Source organism: Rosa chinensis, chromosome 5 (genome assembly GCF_002994745.2).
Source record: "Rosa chinensis cultivar Old Blush chromosome 5, RchiOBHm-V2, whole genome shotgun sequence".
Classification (NCBI taxonomy): Eukaryota; Viridiplantae; Streptophyta; class Magnoliopsida; order Rosales; family Rosaceae; genus Rosa; species Rosa chinensis.
Window position 1 is genome coordinate 14,268,203 of NC_037092.1, and position 24,804 is coordinate 14,293,006.

Consider the following 24,804-nt stretch of genomic DNA (forward strand, 5'->3'; position numbering starts at 1 on the left):
TTTGCAAATGACCAAAGGATAAAAAAAGCAAGAATCATGAGCTGTATTGATGAGCAGTTAAGGGAAAAATCTCCGGGGTGGATAGAGAACATGACAAAGTTGCTGCTACTGCATCTGTTCATCACACTACTGTTTGCAAGCTCGGGGTCAACCTTAGGATGGAGCTTTGTGAAATGCATCACAGATATTGAGACAATGAGGAGATATAACTGGGCAAGAGCTGTTAGAGACTATTTGTTATTGTGTTTGCAAGCTGCCACAACGGGAAAAGCAAGGCAAATCAGTGGGTGTGTAACATTAATCCCGGTAAGTCACTACTGCTACTGCTACTGCTATTGCTACTGTATAGTTAAATTATGTGCTACTTATATCTGTTTTGTTTTTGTTATAGTATTGGATATGCAAGAGGAGTACTATGCTTGTTGAAATTAAAGGCAGAGAAGAAATGACTCCAGGGTGCGTCAAGTGGAGTCTCCCTCAATTCACAAAAGAATTGCAGAAAATGCAAGTTGATGACATAGAGGTGATGGATATGCTACTGTCTGCTACTATATATGCTTATGCTACTGTGCAATATGCTACTAACTTGAAAAATATTTTATTGCAGATTGATAATGCAGTTGCCGACAACAATAGAAGCAAACATGGCAAGGAAAACAGTGACGATGATTTTGAGAACCCTCCATCAAAGCATGCTGATACTGCATAGGCAAAGGGGCAGAAAAGACAAAGAGAAGAAAAGAAGGCCACAGTAGCTACCAAAAAACCAGCCAAAAAGCGGGTGGCAGAAAAGAGAGCAAAAAGTAAAGAAAATAAGATCTCGAATGAGGGTGCTACTGCACCAGCTGAAAAGGAAAAACGTAGAAATGAAGAAGAGACAGCTGATAATGAATCAGAAGGTTTCGAAGATGAACATGAAGACATGACATTAAGAGATTGGGTAACTACGTTGAAAAATTACATTTATAGTAGCTACGTGTACATTTTTACTAAAATCATCTTTGCTTTGTTTTTTAGGTGGATATGAACAGCATGAATTTTGCGAAAAAGATTGACGAGAATAAAGGACAGGAAGGGATGCAAACAAAAACCACAAGTGGAGTAAATGTCAATGATATGGATTTGGGTGCAACTGAGGAAGAAGAGGTAAATAAATTTAAGTTTCTCGGTTTATGCAGATTTCTTTTGGTCTACTTCACTTTGGATCTTTATCTTGTTTTGATGTAATTTGATTGGTAATAATGTGATACTGCATTATTTTCTAATTTTTTTGAATCATCATTTTCTTTTGGTTAAGGATGCTGTGGATGGTATTAGAGATGACTTTAGCTTTGACACTGGATTTGGGGGGCAGGAAAATGAAACAAATTTTGTCGATCAGGATCGGGATGGAACTGAAGGAGGAGAACCAGATCAAATGGAAAGGAATGAAAAAGCTGCTATTGAGGCTGATGATGTTGAAAGGAATGAAAAAGCTGCTACTGAGGCTGATGATGTTAAAAGGAACAAAAAAGCTGCTACTGAGGCCGATGCAAATTTTATGGATCAAACCCTAAAAAATATTATAGAAGAGATTGTGAATGAAGCTACAAGGAAAGAAAAAGCTGCTACTGAGGCCGCTGAAGCTGCAAGGAACGACAAAGCTGCTACCGAGGCTAGTGCAAATATTGCTGATCAAATCTTGAACAACATTGTAGAAGAGATTGTGAATGAAGAGTACAAGAGCAGGTATGATTTGCATTTATATGGTATGATTGTGAATGAACAGATTTGAATGTATCTCTATTATTTTATTATTAAGCTTATTTTTTTTGTTTTATATGGTTTGCATTTATATTGATTCATGTTGTGTGGATTGCAATGCTGGTTGTTTTGATGTTGGAATAGAAAGTTCATAATTGGGTGAGGTTGTATGCTACTGTGTGCAGGAATGATCCAGTTTGGTTCGATGAATGGGAAGCCTTGTTGCAAAGTGAGTACGACGAATTTGGCTATCCAAGCACTGATGAAGAGTAAATCAATACAGTGGAGCATTGGCAAGATGTAGCAATGCTGAAACAAGATATGGCGGGAAGTGCTATCGAGAGCTGCAAGAGGAAGCAAGCTTATATAGAGAGATTGTGGGATGAAAAAGAAGAAGTGTCAAAAAAATACAAAAAGTTGAAGAAGAAGCAAGAAGAGCTTAGAAAATGGAGAAACAAATGCAAACAACTAATGATGATAGTGCAAAGGGTAGAAAAAGATGAACAGGCCAATGAAGATGTTGCTGCTCCTCCTGCTGCTGCTGCTCCTGCTCCTCCTGCTCATTCTACTGCTCCTGCTGCTATTCCTGCTCCTGCTGCTGTTCCTGCTCATGCTACTGCTCCAACAAATGAACCAAGGACACGATCAGCGATAAAGAGAATCAAAGAAAGAACCGATCGGAAAGAGAAGCAACTAGAAGGTTTTGAGGTGCAGAAACCATCGAATAAACAGAGGAAGAAGAGCAATTAAAGGACTTAACAAACATATTAGTAGTCTATTTTGGTGCACCAATCGTATGGGATTCGGTGTTAAGTCAGTCATCCAAATTAGTATATATTTTCATGTGTAGAAGATAGGGATATGTTTGTAGATTTGCTATTGCCTATCATTTTTTTATCTTTAAACAAGCAGGATGGGAAGGGGATCAAAATCTTCTGCTACTGTGTTGATGATTGCTATGTGCTGCTACTGTGTTGATTGCTATGTGCTGCTACTGTGTTAATGATTGCTATGTGCTGCTACTGTGTTGATTATTGCTATGTGCTACTGTGTTGGTGTGATATTTTCTTGGGGAATTGTAATGTTGGAAGGCATTTGATTGTGGTTTTCGTGTTTGGTGACCAAACATAAAATGAAAAAGATTGAATATACACGGAGGCAGAAGATTGAACATAAAACAAGGCAGCGTGCCGCTGCACCGCCAACAGGCCCTGCTACTACACTAAAACACTTCGCTACTACACCTGTTTAGGAGTGAACATAAACAAATCTGCTACTTCATTGCTGGAAACCAAAAATATCAATCACTGAAATTAAACTTTTTTCTGTAATTTGCTACAACGAAACAATGTCATATGCTACTGTTGAATAAGCTACTGCTTGAAAACGATCATCCATGACCATTTATCCCTATAATACTCAGTTCCTCATGACATAGAAACTTCTCAAAAACTCAAAAAATTAATCTGAGGCACTGCTACTATATAAAATTGCAGTGCGAACATATATGAATCAAAAAATTGCATGTCATATTGTTGAATCATGCCATATGCTGCTACTGTTGAATCAATCTGCTACTGCTGAATCATGTCATGTGCTACTGTTACTGTTGAATGTGCTACTGTCTCAGATCGCCACATTGCATGACCTGCGATTGTGGTGGCCAAGTTGATCACACCGTGTGCATTTCACTGATCTGGACTCTTCCCCAAACGACTTGATCCTCCTTGTCCGTGGTCTTCCGGGAGGTTTTCGAGTCTTGGGAGGCTGCAAAGCTGAATCACCAAAACTATTAGGGTTGGGCTTATCAAGATCCGGGACTGGAAAAATAGGAAGATCATGAGCACTTCTATAGAATGAGGTCTTCCAGTAATCTTCAATGTAACGGTAAGGGATACGGTTCGCCTTCTGCATTACTTGAACTGCATGAGAACATGGGAAGCACCTAAACTGCCACCAAGCACAAGAACACTCCCTCTCAACCAAGTTCACCATGACAGTGCTATCCTCTGTACAAACTTCAAAAATATCATTAGTAGACTGGCTAACTCTCCAATTTCTCCCTGTTTCTATCCTTTTCGACAACTTTTTCTCAAGCTTAGGACATAGCACACTCCTCCAAGTAGAAGATTGAACCTTCCTTTCACAAAAAATCTCCATAACTCTCACACGAATGCCTTCAAGCAACTGAGGCAGCGGCATGCATCTCTCATCCTTGACCATGTTGTTGAAGCTCTCTGCCAAAGAATTACTCATTTCGCCATATCTTTTAGCAGGGAAGCAAGCAATAGCATAGTTTTCAGGTGGCAAGTTAGCAAGAAAGGACTGACCTTGCCCACGACTTTGCTTCCTAAATTCTTCCAACTTTTCATTGAAGATATCTAAAGTCCTAGCATATGCAGCTTGTGTAAACAATCTCACAATGTGTTCCTTAAAAGTAGAACCATAGGAACTTGGATACCTGCCATTCAAATTGTCCTTTAGATGCTTGATACAGTAGGAGTGTGGCGCATTTGGAAACACCTCTTTCACACCATCCAAAAGACCAGCTCCACGGTCTGTCATGAATACAATAGTCCGGTAGTTGCTCGCCAAGATTATTGCCAAATGTTCAAGGAACCACCTCCAATTCTCTTTACTTTCAACATCAACAATGGTAAAGGCAAATGGGAAAACATCTGGAAAACAAAAAAAACAAAAAACAAAAGACAAAAACAAAAGCAAGAATAAATAAGACAAAAAAAGGATCAAACATAAGAACTGCTACTGCTTTAAAATGCTACTGATACTGTTACTGCTACTGCTATTGGCATTAAAGAAATTCAACTTGACAATAGGAAAGCATGCAAAACAAACTCACATCCGATCATCATGTGAAGATCACAAGAAAACACAATAAGGGCTGCTACTGCCAGGTTCTCATAAATTACACTAAAAATTCACATTTAATCAAAATTTACATATGCTGCTACTACATGGACAAAACAAACAAAAAAATCATAAAAGAAAACTCAACTTTAGAAGAAGTTTGCATACCTTTGTTCCCTGTTTTAGCACAAGCACCCAATAGCATCCCCTTATACTTGTTTTTAATAAAAGTCCCATCAAGGAACAGCATAGGTCGACAATATTTGAAGCCGTTTATGCAAGCCCCATAAGATATAAACAATCGACGAAAACGATTATCAAGAGAGTCAAGGATGCAATATGAACCGGGGTTAGTTCTCTTTAATGTGTCAATATACCAAGGCAATAGAGAATACCCAAATGCTTCACTACCATGTAACATCTTATTAGCAGCCTCTTTGCCCCTATATGCCATTTGATAAGGAATATCAAACCCATAATCATGCTTGAAATGCTTGACAATATCCTTGGGCTTAATTAAAGGATCAGATCTCACTTTATCAGCCATAATAGTGGAAATAACTTTGGATCCTAACCTCTTATGATTTTGATGCCGGACAACACCAACACAAGAATGATTATTCACCAACTTTATTATATGGAAATAACCACTAGCCTTGTTTAAGGAAGCATAAACATACTATTCACACCCATCGGAATCTTTCTTGGCACAAGTAGCACTAACACGGCACTTGTCATTCTTAACATAGTTAAACTCAAACCCCTTCTCAACTGCAAACTTGCACAACTTATCCCGAAATTCGACGGCACCACCAATGAAAACTTGACCAATCTTATATATATTGTCATTCCAATCACTAGATATATACTTCCTTTTAGACTTGTTGCTCACAAAATTTCCAATTATCATGTTGTTGTCATCCTCAAGGTTTGAATCATCACTACTAGCATGATCTTCATCAACAAGTTCAAGGATATTCACAATAGCAGTATCCACAGTAGCAGCAATTTCCTGTTTATCGACACACATCTTGGAACAAGCTCCAACATCAAGAACATGTATATCTATAAAGGGAAAATTTAGCAGTTGGAAGATATCCAACATGATCAAAATATCATCGTCACACTCTAAGTAGCAATTGGGGCAATCGTTAAGTGCATATCTAAAAACAAATTGACCATCCTTGACGTTTCGAAACCTTGAGGAAATTTTGGCACACAAATTTTCATACGTGGTGCTTGATGACAACGGTAAAAGAATAGTCTCTGTCCCATATGTAAATCTTCCAAATGTTGACTTTGACATACTATAAAACACATGTAGAAAACTATTATTAATGTTATATACTGCTACTGCACAACCTGAAAGCCAAAATATTAAAACAACTACTATGATAATAGTAAAACTAAACACCTGCTACTGCTCTACTACAATCATAACACAATTATAACCCATCAGACACTAAAATCACAATACTCCAATTATAAACCAACTCAGACCTCAAACTTCAGGATTGAATATCATAGCCTCGAAGTATATTCCCGTACCAATTATAGGTAAAAAACCAACGGACAAATTCAAAATAGAAAAGTAAAAAGAAAAAAGAAGAATCAAATTCAACCTAAAACGAGTTCAATAATTCAAAACGAAACAAATTGAACCAAAACTAGAAGAAATTCACAAAAAATTGGATGAAACAGTAGATGATCAAAATCTTAGAAAGCATGAAATTGACACAGAAGCATGAATTTGAAGCAAGAAGACATGAAGAATCAAAAAACTTACATGGAAATTCGATCGCTTTCAATAGGAGAAGAGAAATTGGAAAGCTTCCATGGACGGGTTCTCTCACTGCGTTTCAAATTAAAGAAGAAGAAGAAGAAGGCAGGTGTCGCTGATGAAGGAGAAAGATAGAGAGAGAGAGAGACGGTAAACGTAGCAGAAAGGGAATAAAGAATAACCCAAAAAAATAAGTTAAGGGCAAATAAGTAATTAATCTTATAACAGGTGGCAAGTGGAGATTAACTTGTCCTTATCTGTAAGATTTTGTCCTTAGATGTTTAATTTCATCTTTTAAGGATGTATCTGTCAAACAATATTCTGTCAATAACTTAGATGTAATTTGTTATTATTTTTCTTCTTCTTTTTTATGTTTATTTGTTTGGTCTCATAGAGCATGTTACCTCGAACCCGTCAAAAGAGGTCATAAACTGGTCATGAAATCGAGGCCCAAGTGTTACATGCTTAACGGGCTTCTCAATGAACTAAAAAAGGGGCCTGTTCAAAAGAAAATATAACTTTGTAGATGCTTTCGCTGCGACATATGCTCAGAAGTCAGAACTGAAGCCTGAAGTCTGAAGTCGGAAGAAGAAAGGTAGAGCAGTGGTAAAATGGAGAGCAGCGAAGAAGAAGAGGACTTCCCATCATTAGAGAGCATCACTCCCCAGTCCAAAGTCGACTCTCTTTACCAATCCCACACCGAAAAGGTTTCTTCTTCTTCTTCTTCTTCTTCTTCTGCTTCCCTCTTTGTTCACTTAATCCTAAATTGTCGGAAATGAGTCAAACACTATGCCTCTACTCTTCCTCCAACTTTTCTCTAGTTAATCAAAGCTTGCACATTTGGGTTTCACATGTTGTATTCCATTCTGTTTTGATCAATCATTTTGGACCCAGTTGCGAGCTCTTCCATCTGTTTGAGAGCTCGCAATTTCAAATTACAGGTTGAGTCTACTTAACTGATTTGATGCTTTTTCAACTGAATTTGTTTCTTTATTACATGGGTTTTCAGTTTCTTTGATTATGGATTGAAGGAACAGTTGTATTTGCCATCTGGGTAATGTCTATCTTTTCATAATTTTTTTTTTCCATTGTATGAAAAATCTCTACTTTCTTCGTTTTCCTTTAACTTAAAATCTGGGTCTTCTGAGTTTAGGTTGAATTTTATGCATTTTTATAGTCAGTTAAGTTTAGGGGTTCTTAAGGGCTGGTTACTGTTGGTTGTTAATTGTGATAGTCTTGTTGGTGCTGCTTCTGTTGTTATTGTTTCGAAGAAATTGTTGTTAAATCATATTGTTGCTTTACTTTAAATAATACTTTATAATCTGAGGGAAGAAAATGACATTCCTATAACCTGTACATACTTATTACATGTGCAGGGAATTAGAAAGCTATGTTGCGAGCTCCTAGATTTAAAGGATGCAGTGGAGAACTTATGTGGAGATGTGCGAACCAAATACCTGGCTTTTCTGAGGTAATATTATGACACTGATTCATTAGTATAAATAATAAGAAAACCAGTAACATATTTGTTATCAGTTTCCTATAATAGATAGTTTTGCAAAGTTGTTCATTGAGAAGTCGACGAGTTTGGCAAGAACATAAACTTGGTGATTTCTTATACAAGAAGAGTAGCCTGGTTATAGGTTTTTAGGCTCATATGTAGTCCAGCTCAACATGAGCAGCGATCGCCTTTTATGTGGAAAGTTTCCATTATGAAACATTACATAGGTGACACAATGATGATGAACAACGTTTCCATTATGAAACATTACATAGGTGACACAATGATGATTCCAAAAGTTGTTCATCTTTAAAACTTCATTTTCAAGAATACATCTCTTGAGGTTCCTCCAACCTTGGATATCTATATCTGAGGAGGCTGTTGAAATGGAGGATGAGTTGGTTGAGATCTGAAAGCATTTTTCAGCTCAAGGGATTCTTTGCAGGATTTGATGAGTGAGAATGGGAAGGAAGGAATCAATCTAGTAGTGACATTTATGGTCCCAAAATGCGCAAAGCTGTTTTACTTTAGCATTAGTTATAACTTATAAGTAACTTTGATTTGAAATCAGTTCTAAAGTTCATTATTCTGGTTGTAACCATGTATGATTCACCTGGTCTTCATTTTTAATTGTAGGATATCTGAGGAGGCTGTTGAAATGGAGCATGAGTTGGTTGAGCTCCGAAAGCACATTTCATCTCAAGGGATACTTGTGCAGGATTTGATGACTGGTGTATTCCGTGAATTGGAAGGATGGAATCAATCTAGTAGTGATGTTCAGAAAAATTCTGAGATTCCTGAACTTCAAGATCCCTTGCCAACTGAAGCAGATGTTCACAAGATATTTTTGGACAAAATTGATGTTCTCTTAGCTGAACATAAAGTGGAAGAAGCGTTAGAGGCTTTAGATGCTGAGGAGAGAAACTCTCCCGATCTGAAGAGTTCTGCAGATACTTCATCAATTGAAGGATCAACATACAGATCTGTTTTCTTGAAAAGAAAAGCATTGCTTGAGGATCAGCTAGTCGAGATTACTACACAACCTTTTATAAGTTTTGTCGAGTTGCAGAAGGCTTTAATGGGGTTAATGAAGCTTGGAAAAGGTCCGTTGGCACATCAGTTACTGCTGAAATTTTATGGATCCCGTCTTCAAAAGCGCATTGAGGCTCTATTTCCTTCTTGCTCTGTATGCCCTAAGACATATCCAGCAACATTATCCAAGCTCGTTTTTTCTATAATTTCATCAGCAACCCAGAAATCTGGTTTGATTTTTGGTGATAATCCTGTTTATACAAACAGAGTTGTTCAATGGGCAGAGTGGGAAATTGAATACTTTGTACGGTCGGTGAAAGAGAATGCACCGTCTTCGGAGACAGCTTCTGCTTTAGGTGCAGCTAGCATTTGTGTGCAGGCTAGTCTCAGCTACTCCTCAGTGCTGGAAAGGCAAGGTCTGAAATTGTCGAAATTAATTTTGGTACTGTTGCGGCCTTTCATTGAAGAAGTTTTAGAGTTGAACTTTAGACGGGCTAGAAAATTTGTTCTTGACTTGGTGGTTGCTGATGAGTGCATGTCATTTTCACCTCGCTTTGCACCTCCATTGTCTGCGTTTACAACATCATCAGAGGGTGTTCTTGTCGATAGCGGGATAAGATTTATGTGCATTATTGAAGTAAGTTTATCTCAAACTAATCTGCCTACCAATAATTTCTGTAATCATGGATCAATACACAAATTATAATAGTTCAGATATGCCGGTTCATTTAGGTTTTATGTTGGAGCCTGAGCATTTAAGATGTTGAGAAACTTCCAGACTTAATGTATATCCGTATATTATAGTGTGTGTGTGTGGTACATATATTATTTTAAAAAGTTATTATAAATAAGGAAAGTGCAGTAGAACTACTTATCTTATCTTCAGTTTATTTAAAAAAGCCTTGATCCCAACTACTCATGAGAGGGAAACATTATAAACTGATTATAATTCCATTTTTCATGAAAATTTGGCTCTTAAACATGACTGGACTTTCATGATGATGTGATAATTTTATTGAAATAACTTCTATTTTACATACATACCCTCTCTTGTATTTTTTAGACCCTACATCGATGTGCTTGAGTAAGTATGCAGGGTGCTTATACCTGTGGGCACATCTGAGTCTGTCTCTCAATCTGAATATAATGATCATGCAATTTGGTTCTGCATGTGCTTTTATTTCTCTCTGCGCATATGCCGGTGAATTAATTATACTCAGCAGTAATGTCAAGTTTATAATTTCGTTTGTGCATTACTAATTTGTAAATGATAACTCAAGGAGCGTTCATAATCTTGTGTTGGTTGTAAAAACATTTCACAGGATATATTGGAACAGTTGACCCCTATGATCATTTTGCATTTTGGGGCAAACATATTGAGCAGGATTGGAACTCTTTTTGATAAATACATGGATGCTTTAATTAAAGCCCTGCCAGAATCATCTGATGATGACACTCTTACAGAGCTCAAGGAGTTTGTACCCTTTCGAGCTGAAACAGATTCAGAACAGCTTGCCATTTTGGGAGTTGCATTTACCATTGTGGATGAACTACTACCCAATGCTGTAATGACCCTTTGGAAGCAGCAGAGTGAAAGTGTGGAACCAAAAAGTGGACCTGCTGAGAATGTCATGTCTAGTCCAAGCACTTCTACAGAGTTCAAGGATTGGAGACGCCATCTTCAGCATTCATTTGACAAGCTAAGAGACCATTTCTGCCGGCAATATGTCTTGAGCTTCATCTATTCGAGAGAAGGGAAAACACGATTGGATGCACAAATATATCTAAGTGAGAACGGGGATGATTTGTATTGGGACTCTGACCCTTTGCCTTCGCTTCCATTTCAGGTCTTTTTTCTTCCTTGTCCAAATAAGAGTTTGATCTATGACATACAGTTAATTAATCTATGTAGTTGTTTCCTTATACTGCCGTTAGACAGTTATGGTTATTTTCCTGTAAGCACTGAATGTATAGAAGTGATCATTTTTTGCTGTAGGACTTTCTGTGACATATTCTTATTATATTCCCGGCTATGTTGTGGTACAAGTGATGTGGTTGTCCTACTATTGCAGGCATTATTTGCAAAGCTGCAGCAATTAGCAACTGTGGCAGGAGATGTATTACTTGGAAAAGAGAAAATACAGAAAATTTTACTTGCTAGGCTAACGGAGACTGTTCTAATGTGGTTGTCTGATGAACAAGAGTTTTGGAGTGTCTTTGAGAATGATACATGTCCTCTTCAGCCATTTGGGTTGCAGCAGGTACTTATATCCTTCCAAGCTGTCTATCACAGCGGTATTGTTATTATAGTTTCATGATTTAAACTGTTCAACTGGAATAGCTGTTTCTGTTTCTCACACACAGGTTAGCTCATAATCAGCTTTTTTGTTACAGCTGATTCTTGACATGCACTTCACTGTGGAAATTGCACGTTTTGCGGGTTACCCACCACGGCATGTGCACCAAATTGCATCGGCCATAATTGCTCGTGCTATCAGGGCCTTTTCTGCAAAAGGGATAGAACCACAAACGTAAGTTGCATTGTTTTCCCCATGTTTTGTTTCATTATCCTTCTGACCAGTATTCCCGACCCTAAAGTGAACTTCTCATGTTTCACCAGTGCACTTCCGGAGGATGAGTGGTTTGTTGAAACTGCAAAATCATCAATAAACAAGCTACTTTTGGGAACAGAAGGGTCAGAGACATCGGAAGTTGACCAAGATCACATCAATCTACACGGCCATATCGTCATGGATTCAGAGGACGACGATGACGATGATGATTCTGACTCATCCCTCTCATCGGTAGAGTCTACTGAGTCTTTTGCTTCCGCAAGTATGGGTGAACTTGATAGTCCAAGGAATTTTGATGATTAGAGCGCTTAACGTTTTCCGACCATCAAAAGAAAAAGATGGGCTTCCATTTTGTAGGAAATATGTTCACTGATGTGCTTGAATCAATTTCAAAAGTTTGTGTACTAATGAATGAAAATTGTACCATTATTCTGTAAAGCAGGCGCCTCGACGAAAGTACCTAAAACGATTCTACTTTTGAAGAGAAATGGCATTAGAGTGCGAATTATCCTGACTTCACAATTCTGATGTGATGATGGGTTTAGGTAAAAAGAGAAAAATATAAGGATGACTTGCCGTAACGACAAAAATAATCAAAATTTATAGATTTCATTGTCAATGTTGAACATAGGAAGTTCTACGGTACATAATCCTACTGATGCATCAACTATCAATGTATGGAGGAGCTAATCTACCTCTTAATTTTTTATTTGCCAAAGTTTATATCTAAATTGCTTAATGTTTCGGTATATTAATATACTGCAAACAAGCCCAGTAAAAATTATCTTATGAACTTCTAAAATGAACTTTTGTCAAAGTATTTTTTATCTCTTTAAATAGGTAATTCTCTTTCAATTATGGAATGACTTATATACCCTCAACATTGAATACTCGGGGTTTAGGGTTGAAGGACGAACTTCAGTGTTATTTTCTGAAGGTCTTGGAAGCTCTAGACCCACTTGTTTCCGAGCTCAGGCGCCAAACCCACCCGCCCTCACCATAAACAGCACAGAGGACCCAGAAAACCCTAAAGGGCCTCAACAACCCCAGCCACTGCTCAAAAGGTACGTACTTTTTTCTCTCTCTCTCTGCTTACTCTGTTATCTCCAAAACGAAACCCATCGGTTGCTTCTCTCATCAATTAAACAAAGCTTTTCAGCCATGCTTCAATTCGTACTTTTCTTGATTGTTTAGGCTGTAGTTATTAGTTTCCATGATTAAAGTTTCAATCTTTCTTGGAATTAGTTGCTACTGTTGCAAAGTTGGTGTTTTTATATTCTGTAAAGCCTATAAATTGAATCATAATCAGAGGCGTGTGTTCTGTTTCTGAGGTTTTATGTGTGCATTGAGAGTGCTAGCTTATGAATTGGAGGATTGGAATGTGTTTTTTTTCCTATTCAAGTTTTGGTAGTACTCTGAGAATCTATAGAGAGATGATTAAATGTGTGTACAGGGCACAAATTTGGGCTATCTTTGCATTAACCCTTTTCTTCCAGATTGAGATTGGGCAAAGTGTGACAGCGGTTTGTTTCGCTTCCAGTTGCAGTAGCTCTCAGAATCATACTGTGTGTATAGGACAACATTACTGAGTAGGGGAGGACGTAGAGACGGAAGAAGGAAAATGGGAAAGTCGAGTTACAAGAGGCTCACTGGAAGCCAGAACCTAAGACAACGGCTTGTATTGGCTACTCTCTCAGCCACCCCAGTTTTAATAGAGGACATACGCACGGATGATACATGGCCTGGTTTGCGTCGTCATGAAGTATCCTTCCTCCGCTTGCTCGAGAAGATTTGTGATGACTGTGCTGTTGAAATCAACGAGACCGGTAACATTAAATAGTTTCATATATTTTTTGCATATATCTGTGTTGGAGCTCACACTGGACAAAAGTATATGTATGTAGCTGTTGTTGTTTTGTGCTATGATCTGAGTATTGTTTTGTGTGTGGGCAGGCACAAAATTGAAGTTCAAGCCAGGGATAGTGATGGGCGGGAGGAATCTGGTGCACGACTGTGGTCTTACTCGGTCTATTGGCTATTTCTTGGAGCCTTTGATTGTGCTCGGTCTGTTTGCAAAAAAACCTATTTCCATTAAACTTAAAGGTAATGCATTTATTTTGAAGCATGCATTTATATGCTTTGTTTATCTACTCTTTTTGTATTGGTTTACTTGTAAGATAACATGTGCAAGTATAGAATATATTTTGGTTGGCAATGGAAAAGTTATGGTAATATTAAGCTTGTTATCTTATCAAAATAGTCAATGTATATGGGATTTTGAACAATCGGTTCTTTTATAAGAATACCTGTGGAATTTGCCAGTGGTTGCAACCAAATGATATACCATATACTTACATTCCAACTTTTTCTTCTGGCAAATGATTTATTATTTTTATTTACAAATTTTTTTATTCTGGTTTTGATTTATTAAAAACTGTAAAGATGGAAAACACCAATTCCTCCTGTATATATAAGTCTCCTTTAACTCTTTAATTAAGCACAAAAATCATGGGAGTATTCAAGCCTTCAAACATCGTTTTAGTATAAATGTGGTATCTGGATTAGTATCCCCTATATGACTTGGTGTCCCTCATCTCTGCATTTGTATAGTAGAATTCCTCATCTTGATATTTCCATTACCTGAAAAGAGGAACCAGGCAATATGGAAATAGTAAACTCTTTGTGGCTGCTGATTTATGCTTTAAGATGGTGCTGTCACTTTAAGTGAGAACGTGTTTTTCTTTCAGGAATCACAAATGATTCAAAGGACCCATCTGTTGATACCTTTCGGTCTACAACCTTTCCCATGTTAAAACGCTTTGGAGTTCCCTCAGAAGGGTTGGAGCTAAAAATAGAGAATCGTGGATCTCCTCCTCTGGGAGGTGGTGAAGTGCTTTTGGCAATTCCGGTTGTTCAAAGTCTCACTGTGAGTTTCTGTGACTTATGGACCCTGAAATGACTTGAGATTTTCATTTGTGGATATGTATTTAGTTTGTATGGTTTACTGTACAGGCAGTAAAGTGGACTGATGAGGGGATGGTTAAGAGGATCAGAGGGGTTACGTTCTCAACAAGAGTGTCTTCACAGTTTGAAAATACCATGGTATTTGCAGCTCGTGGAATCTTTAATTCCTTCCTTCCAGATGTTCACATATTCACTGACCATAGAGCTGGTGTTCATGCTGGAAAGTATGTTTCCAACTTTTACCAGAGATCATTATATTTCTGCATTGGAGATACAATTTAGGAAAGTGTGAAATGTCTTTTGAGGTTATATTGAAGTTGGACAATGACTTTATGCAGTTCACCTGGTTATGGAATTTCACTGGTTGCGGAAACAACTTCTGGTTGCTGTCTCTCTGCTGATACAGCAATTTCTTATGCACATGAGGAAGCGACAGCTGGACTTGAAGATGAGAAGAAAGAGCTGATGCCTCCAGATGAAGTTGGTGTGCAAATTGCTTCTGTTCTGCTTGGAGAGATCGAGCAGGGTGGAGTGGTAGATTCAACACACCAGGTTTGTGATTTGATGCATTGTACTAGTTCCATACTGGCTGAGTTCTCTTACTTCTCTTTTTTATGGATCTTTAGAATGTTCAGATAAGAAGCAAGACATCAATTGGGAACGTATGTGGTAGAACAAAAAAGATATGGTATTTTTTTGGCAAGATAAAGGGTTTCCTATTTCAAAGATGTGGCAAAATTTTGTTAAAGGAAGATCCTTTCTCTGATTTATTAAAATTTTCATAGGTGCTGTAGGATAAAATATTGTTTTATTTTCAGTGTTAGCTTCAACAAGTCCGATTGAAGATAACGTAGAAAAGAAGTTATTACTTCAAAACATGTAGGATCAGTGATAAAAGGACTTAAAAGGTTTTCTAACAGGATGGTGATTGAAGTCTGAATTAACTTGTATCTGAAATGAAATACTAAAAAATTAGGGAAAATTTGAACATAGTTTCCAATAATTTTTCCCCCTTTGTGAAGTCTGACTATCCCCTAATAGTTTGCTGTCATTTTGGTTTGTAGGGTTTGTTGTTTCTTCTTTGTGCACTATGTCCACAAGATGTTTCAAAAGTTCGGGTTGGAAGGCTCTCTCCTTATGGAATAGAAACACTCCGACACATCAAAGATTTTCTTGGAGTTCAATTTGTGATTACAGCTGACCCAACCACTGGAACTGTTATGCTCAAGTGTGTTGGCTGTGGTCTTAAGAACCTATCTAGAAAGGTCTCGTGATGGCCACAATACGACTTCTATCAGCCACTATATTTCTTGTGTGCAAAGTATCGACAGAAGGCACATGGATCAACTTTTGAAGGATACAAATTATGGCTTTGTGCTGTATGCAGTTTTGATGCAGTCTATTTGAACTCCTTTAATTAACAGGGAAAAGTTTGGCACCTTGTAACACATTTCTAGTTTAGATTTTGTTTAACATTTCCTGGAATTGGATATACGAAGTTCCTAATATGTACTCAGCAAAGTTTTGATTGTGATTAAGCTGGCACCTAATAGCAAATTGAGATATTTTTGCCTCTTTGATGTTGCTCTCTACTAAGTTATTGGCTGACAGCCTGAAAGGCTAAATCATCTGTTTATGATAAATATTCATATTGCTGGATTTGCATCCATCACTTCTATCCCTTGCTTTGTATCTTGGAAAAAGAAAAAAACAAAAAACCAAAATGTGGCGATTTCTACCAACCTTTTCTCGAACCTTGACAGATTAACCAGCCAGTTGATTACGAAACAAAATGACTCTGATTTTATAATTACTATCATTTAGTGAATAGTGCCAGTAGACTAGTAGGCAATAACCTGTCGGCCAAAATTGGGTTTTATAGCACTGATACTTCAGAGGGTTTTACTCTCTACTCTGTAGAAGTTTTTGAGTTCAAATTTTTCACTTTGCAATTGATAAACAAGAAACCATAAGCGAAGTGTTGCAGCAATTCAAATGTTCCGTGTGTCTATATACCCAATGCAACATGGTAGCAGGCACTATGGTAGTATAATGACATGATAATTAATCAGGTTGGATGATGCCTCATGTAGAAGCTGATGTTGCAAGATTGTTATTATATCATTTTAGTATTTCACTAGTTAGTTTTCGGAGCTTTCGTATGTCAAGAAAATAATGATGCAGTTGTATGGTTTTTCACATTGAAGAGACCTTTCAGAAATTTTGATTCAAAATAAAAGATTCGATACTAGATAAGCTTTTGTTCCGTGAAGTATCCCAGGCAATTACTCCAGCAGTGTCGCACTGTATGCATTGTGGTTGTAACTGAGAAGTGAAATTGAGAACTCTTAATATGTTGCCTGTTCTTAAGATAATTGCTCATGATCATAAGTTTACGTACTTGTGGTTCTAATCCGATTCAGATCCCCAGCAGGGCAGACAAGCCTGCCCAACTGTACCAAGTTGAGCAGTAACCACCAAGTTTGTTTCAAGTAGACTTTGCCTGTAACAACCAAAACAAGACCAAATACCTTATTGCCAAAACATAACAACTAATTAGCCCACACTTGAATCATCAAAACCAACATCAACACCCAATAATTAATTGTTTCCAGAATTCCTGTAGCTATGCTATAATAATGAAAAGGAGCAAACCTCTCTAGAAATACAACAAGAAACATATAGTAAAAAGAATCCACGGTACTGAAATAATGACTGCTTCCTAGTATTCATTCTTCATTCCCTTGAGAGTAACCAGGCTTGGCTTTCGGAATTCATATATTTTCTCCGTAGACTTGGTATGCGTCACCTTGATCACCTTGATCACCTTCCTTTCCATATCATACACGAGAATATTCTTTTTCACTGCATTGTGCAACCGGAGGTAATTTAACCAAACTTGATGAGGGCGAATCTCATCTTTTAAACCTGGATTGTCCTTCAAGAATTTCAAGGGAACAATGATCTTCCTCCATTTGTGTTTCTTGAAGTCTTCCAACACCAAGACGTTAAGGGATTCCTCTACTATATCAGCAACAGCTACATAGTAATTCCAACGGAAAATTGCAACTCTTTTCAAGTCTAAGAAAGCTCCCCGGGGCAGAGTGGTAATGGTGAAACATTCACTCCATATATCAACAGATTGAACTTCTAGCTTGAAATCTTGTCCATCTCTAATAATTTCCACCGCATGAGCGGCCCCTTCTTCGTTAGTTGCTGTAAAATATCGTGCCACGAACAATTTGCCATTTTGCTTGGGCAGCTTCAGGGTCCTCCATTGATCATCCTTTCCGATACTTAGAACTTTAAAGCCTACTTCATTGCCAGTGTCACCCTCCTGTTTCCAATGAAAACATGCCGCTTTACACTCACAAGTGGATGAATCAAAAACAAAACCCACTGTACTAGTTTCCCCATGTGCATCAGGCAAGTAAAGTACTTGATGCGTTGCAAAGTTTCTGATTCGGGAAACTCGAGAAGTAAGACTCTCCTCCAGAAGCAAGCCAGCCACACCTGAGATAAGCTTGAAGTTTGCCCCAGAAAGAATGGTCCAGATCAATTTGTTAGGTTGCCATTCTTTTTTATGGGAAAGTTGCAGAGGACTGGCTCGAACCATATGTTTTGCAATGAAATTGTAGTCTAGAAGCAAGGAACGCCATTTTTTACACACACACTTGAACCTTAGCAAAGAATCTACAGGCAACCAGCTCAAAATCTCAGTGATTATATCAAAAGGAAGCTCTGGTACTGCATCAGATACCTGTTTATATGTACGGAAAGTTAGTTGAAATCATTCACCCTTATTTTTTAAGGGCAAAGTTAAGGAGGTACCAAAATGGCTGACGAGTAGTAGTTTAAAATTCAGGTACCGAAATGCTTATTACCTTCTTTCTCTTTATTGAAAGTGCCCTAGCTTGAGTGTCAACTGTCCCCTATCCAAAAGATTGATGAATTTACTAATAGAATTAAATCTCCATTCAGCTGTATATATATATATATATATATATATATATAATTATTCGTAGCTCGTGTTAAATTTTCTTACCGCCTGGTTTTGTCTCAGATTTACATTGTGGGAGTGACCAGATAACTCACAGCAATCCTTTGTGGATGGCTGCAATTACAAGAGATCGAACATAAGTTAACATCTAACCATCACCAAGTCATATTAGAGAAGAATATATAAGAAACTTGTGTTAACGAGGCTCTTTAGTTTTTGATGAATATGCAATTATGCATTACTATATAACTGGACAGGAGACAGTATCTTTCTTACCATGGCTGACAAAGATCCAAATCGTTTCAGCAGAAACAGTACTGTATTATATGGCTCTGCAATTATGAATATCGCTTTGTTCAAAAAAAAAAAAAAAAAAAAAAAAATCTTGAAGATCGAAAAACATGGTATACGGCTTTAAATTCCTGACTGATAATAACCAAATATAGGAAAAAATCAAAACAAATATATAAGAATTAGTTTACCATATGAAAACAACCAAATCAAGTCAGATAAGTAGAAGAAATATATGGTCTAGGGTTAAACACCTCAGTAGTTAACTAGAACATACCTTATTGCAAACAACCTAGTGTCGAATTTGTCTTTTCCATTTGGAATATCTTTTTCTTTTCTAACAAGTTATGGGGTAGGTAGTTTATAATTTTTTTTAGGTTTTATTTTTGTTAACATAAATAAATAAATAATTTTATCTTTATAATTATAAATTATTAATCAGAGCCTAAGTAACAAGTTAACAAATTATAAACTTTATTTTGACACCAATGATCAAGATGATGCATTATAACATGGAGAATCAATACATCAGATGTACTCTAGAAATTGACATAAATTATTTATTTTGCAAAACACGTAGATTATTTTTGTAAAATAATTCCATAACTTGCCAAAAACAAAAAAAGATAGTAAACAATTGGCTCGACTTTGATTGAAGGGCAATTAATTATTTACAGAATACTTGGACTTGCCCTCCAAGATCCACCGCAAGACATGCTGATGGTTCGGTGGCCCAACTGAGGCCCAAGATATGTAACCCACCTATCCAAGGTTGCAAAAAGAGCGGGAAAGTTGGCCCATATGTATCAGAATTCGAAGATGAAGGGCGCGATTCAAGGGTTTTAGGGCTTCTTTTCCTGCGAGAATTGGGGGAAAAAAAAAATGGACAAGGGTATCCAAGGGACCATAAATCTGAGAAGAAATGGAGAAGAAACTGTGGATTTGAGTGGCAAGGTTCACCTGCTCCCCTGCTGCATCAAATACAATGGCCCTTGTGACGTTTCGGACTACTTCAAACCCAAACCCACTGGTAATTTGTTCTATCCAATCGCTGCTTTCACTTTGTGTGGACTGATTGAGTGATGGGTTTTTGTTGGGGTTGATGAAGGAATGGAGTCCGAGGGCCTAAAGACGCAGGAGGCTTGTTTCCGAGGAAGGAAGTTGCTGGGAGCATCCGTTCCCATCCCAGATGGGTATTCTGGTGTGTGTTTGTGATTGTTTTGGGTTTGTAAATTATGTATCCTGTTTGCGGTGTTTGAGCTTTTAGATTATGTGTCTCATTTACTTTGTCTCTCTAGCTTTGGCTTATTTAGATCTGAATGCTATTGTATTGATGGTTTAGGTGGATTATTTGATGGTGCTAAGTAAGTCTTCAAAGTTTATATATCTTAGGTTGCAAAACGGCAACTCTTTGTAAGTTGTAAATATTATCCTATATAATTGGTAATCTGGACTAATTTCAATATGTCAATGCTTGCTATGAGGAAGAGTATGGAGGCTTAGTTGTTGGTTTCTTTTGTTTTTCTTCAAGGCGCTCTCATAATTACCTGGTGCTTGAATCTCTTTATAATTTGCTGTTTGGCCTAAAATCAGCTTAATACATTTATCACCAAGCATTTCATCACTCGGCATTGTGTTTGAACTAGGATTGCCAACCTTTTCCTTCTTTGCTCCTTTTTATAGTTTATTCTGTCCTTCGTATATATGCAAGTGGTAGTTGGTTACTACTGGAACCTTTCCTGTACAGTAAATGGGTAAAACTGATGTTTTATTGGTATTGATGTAAAGGTAGGGAGAATTGGTTGAATATCGTAAAGAGATGGGAAGTTTGCATGTGATTGCTGGATGGAATAACTGGTGCTTGTCTGATCGAAAATATCCCTATGATGTTTTACATTCTTGGGATCCTTAACCTAGGGCCTATACTGCAAAGCAGTGTTTGCATATTGTTGCTATTGCAATTATAATTTTTTGGGATTCTCTTAAAGCCACTGAGGCAATGTGCTGGTGAGGAAGTGCAAACTTATAGAGTGGTAGCAGAAGAGTTAAAAAAAGAACAACCAGATAAGAAACGTAGAAGAAACTAGAGATTGAGGGAGTAATTCTACTCAACAAAGAAATCACTCTGGAGACTAATATTCAAAATATGACAGTTACCTTTGCATATGCGATCTGACCCATGTAACTTTTAGGATTTTTCTTTATCAATGTCTGATGCGGCTGTGGGTGACAGACCTTAAAAATTCTACTATTTCCATATTTGCATAGATTGGAGATGTGTGGGTTAGGCAGAGACTATTGAAAGGTGTCTTTTAATAAGAGCCGAAAGATATGCCTCTGTATTTCATGTTGCAAAACAAGCAGCACAGCTTTGATGGAAGTGTAATGCTCATGGTAATTCAAGATGGTGTTTATTGTTTAGTATATCATGGGGAAGCCTATATTACTTGTTTTCCTTTACTTTCTGCTTTATTACAGTAAGATCTTCTTATTGTTCAACATATATACATATGCATACAAGAACATAACCAAACATGAATACTGTAAACAGATCCATGATGAGATTATAACAGATGATATTTCTGAATGATGTAAACCATCTTCCAATTTTGAATAGATCATCTTTACTATGTATTGCCTCGCAGGATTTGTCCTTGGGAAGAAGAGTCTTGACAAGAGAAAAGCTTCAAATATATCTGAAGGGAATTCAAACTTTTGGGAGATAAATGCCAAATATAAAAACATTACATATTGGAATCATGACAGCCTTCCTTCGCAGGATGATGCATTCTTGCGTTCTTTTCATTGGCTTGCTGTAGCAAAAACTGTAAGTATGAACACCTCATATGTATCGACCAAACAAGAAAAAACCTCGTATGGTGTTCGGTAAATCTTGATACATCTGTTTACGGCATGTGTCTTGTGTATGGCTATTGTTGATCTATCACTGTACATACTTAAGCTGAACTACTGATGACTGGCTGTCAATAATTTAGCTGGTATACATGTTTTTCAAGGGTTTCATATGTTGATTTAACATTATTCAGCTTAAGAAGAATTTTGTATTGATATGGAACTAGCTTTATGGATAGTAAATATTTGTGCCAGGTCTGCCAGAAATCAGTAATCCTATCATGACTCGGTGAGCTGGAATGTACTTGCATGTGGTTAACTGGATCTTCATTGTTATAGAATAGATCATATCTGTGAACTCTCAAGTTCTGAACTAGAAATGTGTTCTACAAGGGAAACAAAAATTGCATGGTGTTGATGAATTTTATGTAATTCTATTATCTGACCCAGAATAGATCATACCTGTTTACCTGCTACTGTACATGAGATCTTATGTTTTTATATATGACTGCAGATGCATGAACCAGTAGCAGCAGAAGATTTGGTTTCTGCATCCGCTGCTCTGGAAAAGTTGAACTGATTAAGACATGCAAGGAGCATTGTATCTCTTTAAGCTCTGGGTACAAAGGACTTTGATTGCTTGTAAGATCTGTATTGATGAAATTAATTGGCAATAGAATATCACATGTCAATGAACATTCACATCTTCAAATTAAAGATTTCATTGCATTTGGTAGAGATGATCAACAAATTATTTTTTCTTCCTTTACAAGTGAAACATATAGTCTAAACAATCATAAAAGACTAAAATATAATCAGTATTCCTTTTGACAAGTCCACATATTCCTTCCAGTGTCTCAGCATCTCAAATTTGTCTAAGCAGTTATTACAAATTTGCAAGGTGTCTTAAAATCCATATATTGTTTACATTAAGAAAGACTTTCTAAATAAACTTCTTGAGCTTTGTAATAATTTCAGAAATTTGGTGCATTTCATATGGGCTTCAAATTTCTGCCTTGTTTTGTGAGGTTTTCCCAGAGAAGCAAAAAAAAAAAATCCTCTAGTTTCACTATTTTAGCTCAATTATCCAGATAACACGATGACAAACTAATGCACACCTACACTGCAACTAGTCAACGATAGATTTACGTCAGCAGCAACACCAGTTTTCATGTACACGAATTCCATCTAAAAGTGCCCCGTCTATCAGATGATTATAAGCACTTTATGAATTTTATTTCTGTATATTCTCATATTCCCGATGACCCCATCTCTTTCACGCTTGATAATTCATATATTCGCCATTTCTCTCACACTAGCATATTTGGATACCAATTGACCAACACAGGCATTTGATGTAATGTGTGCAATTAGAGGTTACGCTGGCTTATACCTTTCTTTCCGGTTAATAAGTTTATCATGCAAGCTAGCCTAAACCTGCCAATTTGATACATTTTTATAAACTTTCTCATATGAATATTCATATGAGAAAGTTTATAAAAATGTATCAAATTGGCAGGTTTAGATTCTTGTATTTAGATTACATTGACTGGTTATTGGATCAGTTATACAGCCCACAGGACTATGACACAGAATCGAGCGTTGAATATATAATGAATCGTAGTATTTGCCGGTGAAAAGAGAAAAGGTGATGGTAAGAACGAAGAACCATTCTTGAATAACCCTGGTGCTGGTTGTCAATGGACGTCAACTTCTTGTTAAAGCAGCGGCCACCATTCAACTAAACCATTGAAGTGTCGAAGCTCAACAAGATAAGCTCAATGACGGTATGAATCGATTTGGTTGGCAAATCCAGCTGGAACTTGGTTTCTGTATACACCAGAGATTGGATTCGAAACAAACTTAGGTAATCTGGATTCGTGGTTTAGAACATTGTGAGTAAGTGGGATTGCGGAACGTGTGTGATACGAGGAATATTTGAGTTGTAATTACTTGTTGCACTTGATATCAACTAATTATTAACACCAAAGGATAGGGTTATTTCAAAAAAAAAAATAATAATAATAATAATAATAATAAATAAAAAATTTCACACACACATATATACAGTTGTCTCAGGTGCGGACGTCCGTACCGAGCGGACGGTACGGATTTCCTGTTTTCGACCACTTTCCGGCCACATTTTTACATCTTAACCGTTCAGTTTTTAGGTCCTAGTGTATAGATCACCTATACAAAATTTCAGCCAATTTGGTGATCGTTAAGGCATCCAAAACTGCAATTTACCATTAAAAATACGAACGGTTCCGGTTTCACAGATTCGGTCCGTTCGTGTAAAATGCAATTTTGGATGCATTAACGATCACCAAATTGGCTGAAATTTTGTAGAGGTGATCTATACACTAGGACCTAAAAACTGAACGGTTGAGATATAAAAAAGTGGCCGGAAAGTGGTCGAAAACAGGAAATCCGTACTGAAAATTCCGTACGGCGTCCGCACCTAAAAAAAATTATAGGATTAAATTCTGCTTACTACCCTGTACTTTCAGGGGTTCATCAGTTCAGTCCCTGCACTTCTAATTTAATCAGAAAAGTCCTCGCACTCTTCAATTTCATCAAATCGATCCATTTCCTCATCATTCCGTCAATTTCCACTGTTTAGGTGCTGACGTGTCCAGACGCCGTCTGATCTGTCAGATTTGTGGAACCTTTCCACATGTAAAATTCCCAAAATGCCCATAGACTATGAGAGTGAAAATGGGGGTTCATCATGATTGCTACCAACTTCCATATCACTCTCACCAAAACCAAACCCACGGACCAAACACGGTTGCTTGGCCAACAATTGCTGCTTCAACACCATCTTCCTCAGCGATTCGTCGCTGTGTTTCTTAACCACCGCCTTCCCATCCTCCACCCAGGTCAGGGTCTATGACGACATGAGGCTGCAGGGGTTATTACTCCGCGCGACGTGTCGTAGATCGAGATGTTGCACAGTCGTCCATTCCATCGGAGATTTCTTTCACCTGCAAATCCAGCACTCGAGATCCTAGTTGTGATCGTGAATCGTTGACTGTGGAGAAAAGAATTGGATCTGACAAGGGGTGGAAGGATTTAGATCTTGATTGAATTTGAAGAGAAGAAAATTGGAGTTACCTGAAGAGAAGTGAATTGTTGATCGTCGCTCAACTCTTCGGCTCTCTCTCTCGACCATGTGGCGGACGTCGTCGTCGGAGTT

At 37.4% G+C, this 24,804-nt stretch overlaps 5 protein-coding genes across 8 annotated transcripts; 3 read left to right on the forward strand and 2 right to left on the reverse strand.

Annotated features, from left to right (window-relative positions):
• Positions 1-3,354: 3,354 nt before the first annotated feature.
• On the reverse strand, positions 3,355-4,977 carry LOC112203214. The gene is made up of 2 exons (XM_024344209.2): positions 4,780-4,977; positions 3,355-4,421 (listed from the first exon to the last, which is right to left on the reverse strand). The coding sequence occupies exons 1-2, from the start codon at positions 4,859-4,861 to the stop codon at positions 3,370-3,372; spliced, it is 1,134 nt and encodes a 377-aa protein (XP_024199977.2). The 5' UTR covers positions 4,862-4,977; the 3' UTR covers positions 3,355-3,369.
• Positions 4,978-6,915: 1,938 nt separating this feature from the next.
• LOC112165744 (exocyst complex component EXO84C) lies at positions 6,916-11,935 on the forward strand. 2 transcript variants are annotated; one of them, XM_024302386.2, is made up of 7 exons: positions 6,918-7,098; positions 7,768-7,862; positions 8,529-9,561; positions 10,247-10,771; positions 10,997-11,185; positions 11,319-11,455; positions 11,545-11,935. In XM_024302386.2, the coding sequence occupies exons 1-7, from the start codon at positions 7,003-7,005 to the stop codon at positions 11,798-11,800; spliced, it is 2,331 nt and encodes a 776-aa protein (XP_024158154.1). In that variant the 5' UTR covers positions 6,918-7,002; the 3' UTR covers positions 11,801-11,935. The 2 variants fall into 2 exon arrangements, with proteins under 2 accessions (XP_040362510.1, XP_024158154.1); XM_040506576.1 differs by lacking the exon at positions 11,545-11,935 and having other exon boundaries at positions 6,916-7,098; positions 11,289-11,426.
• A 468-nt stretch (positions 11,936-12,403) lies between these two features.
• Positions 12,404-16,036, forward strand: LOC112201789 (probable RNA 3'-terminal phosphate cyclase-like protein). Of its 3 annotated transcripts, none has more exons than XM_024342702.2 (7): positions 12,404-12,561; positions 13,038-13,323; positions 13,451-13,600; positions 14,245-14,423; positions 14,510-14,685; positions 14,800-15,013; positions 15,526-16,036. In XM_024342702.2, exons 2-7 carry the CDS (start codon positions 13,119-13,121, stop codon positions 15,733-15,735), a joined length of 1,134 nt encoding a protein of 377 aa, XP_024198470.1. In that variant the 5' UTR covers positions 12,404-12,561; positions 13,038-13,118; the 3' UTR covers positions 15,736-16,036. The 3 variants fall into 3 exon arrangements, with proteins under 3 accessions (XP_024198470.1, XP_024198469.1, XP_024198468.1); XM_024342701.2 differs by having other exon boundaries at positions 12,407-12,561; positions 12,951-13,323; XM_024342700.2 differs by having other exon boundaries at positions 12,407-12,561; positions 12,994-13,323.
• A 1,147-nt stretch (positions 16,037-17,183) lies between these two features.
• On the reverse strand, positions 17,184-18,777 carry LOC112203215 (putative F-box protein At3g52320). Its single transcript, XM_040505735.1, has 4 exons — positions 18,738-18,777; positions 18,507-18,575; positions 18,346-18,393; positions 17,184-18,221 (listed from the first exon to the last, which is right to left on the reverse strand). Exons 1-4 carry the CDS (start codon positions 18,738-18,740, stop codon positions 17,184-17,186), a joined length of 1,158 nt encoding a protein of 385 aa, XP_040361669.1. The 5' UTR covers positions 18,741-18,777.
• Positions 18,778-19,565: 788 nt separating this feature from the next.
• On the forward strand, positions 19,566-22,343 carry LOC112166514 (uncharacterized protein C12B10.15c). The gene is made up of 4 exons (XM_024303383.2): positions 19,566-19,782; positions 19,861-19,953; positions 21,398-21,579; positions 22,120-22,343. Exons 1-4 carry the CDS (start codon positions 19,635-19,637, stop codon positions 22,183-22,185), a joined length of 489 nt encoding a protein of 162 aa, XP_024159151.1. The 5' UTR covers positions 19,566-19,634; the 3' UTR covers positions 22,186-22,343.
• Positions 22,344-24,804: the final 2,461 nt, after the last annotated feature.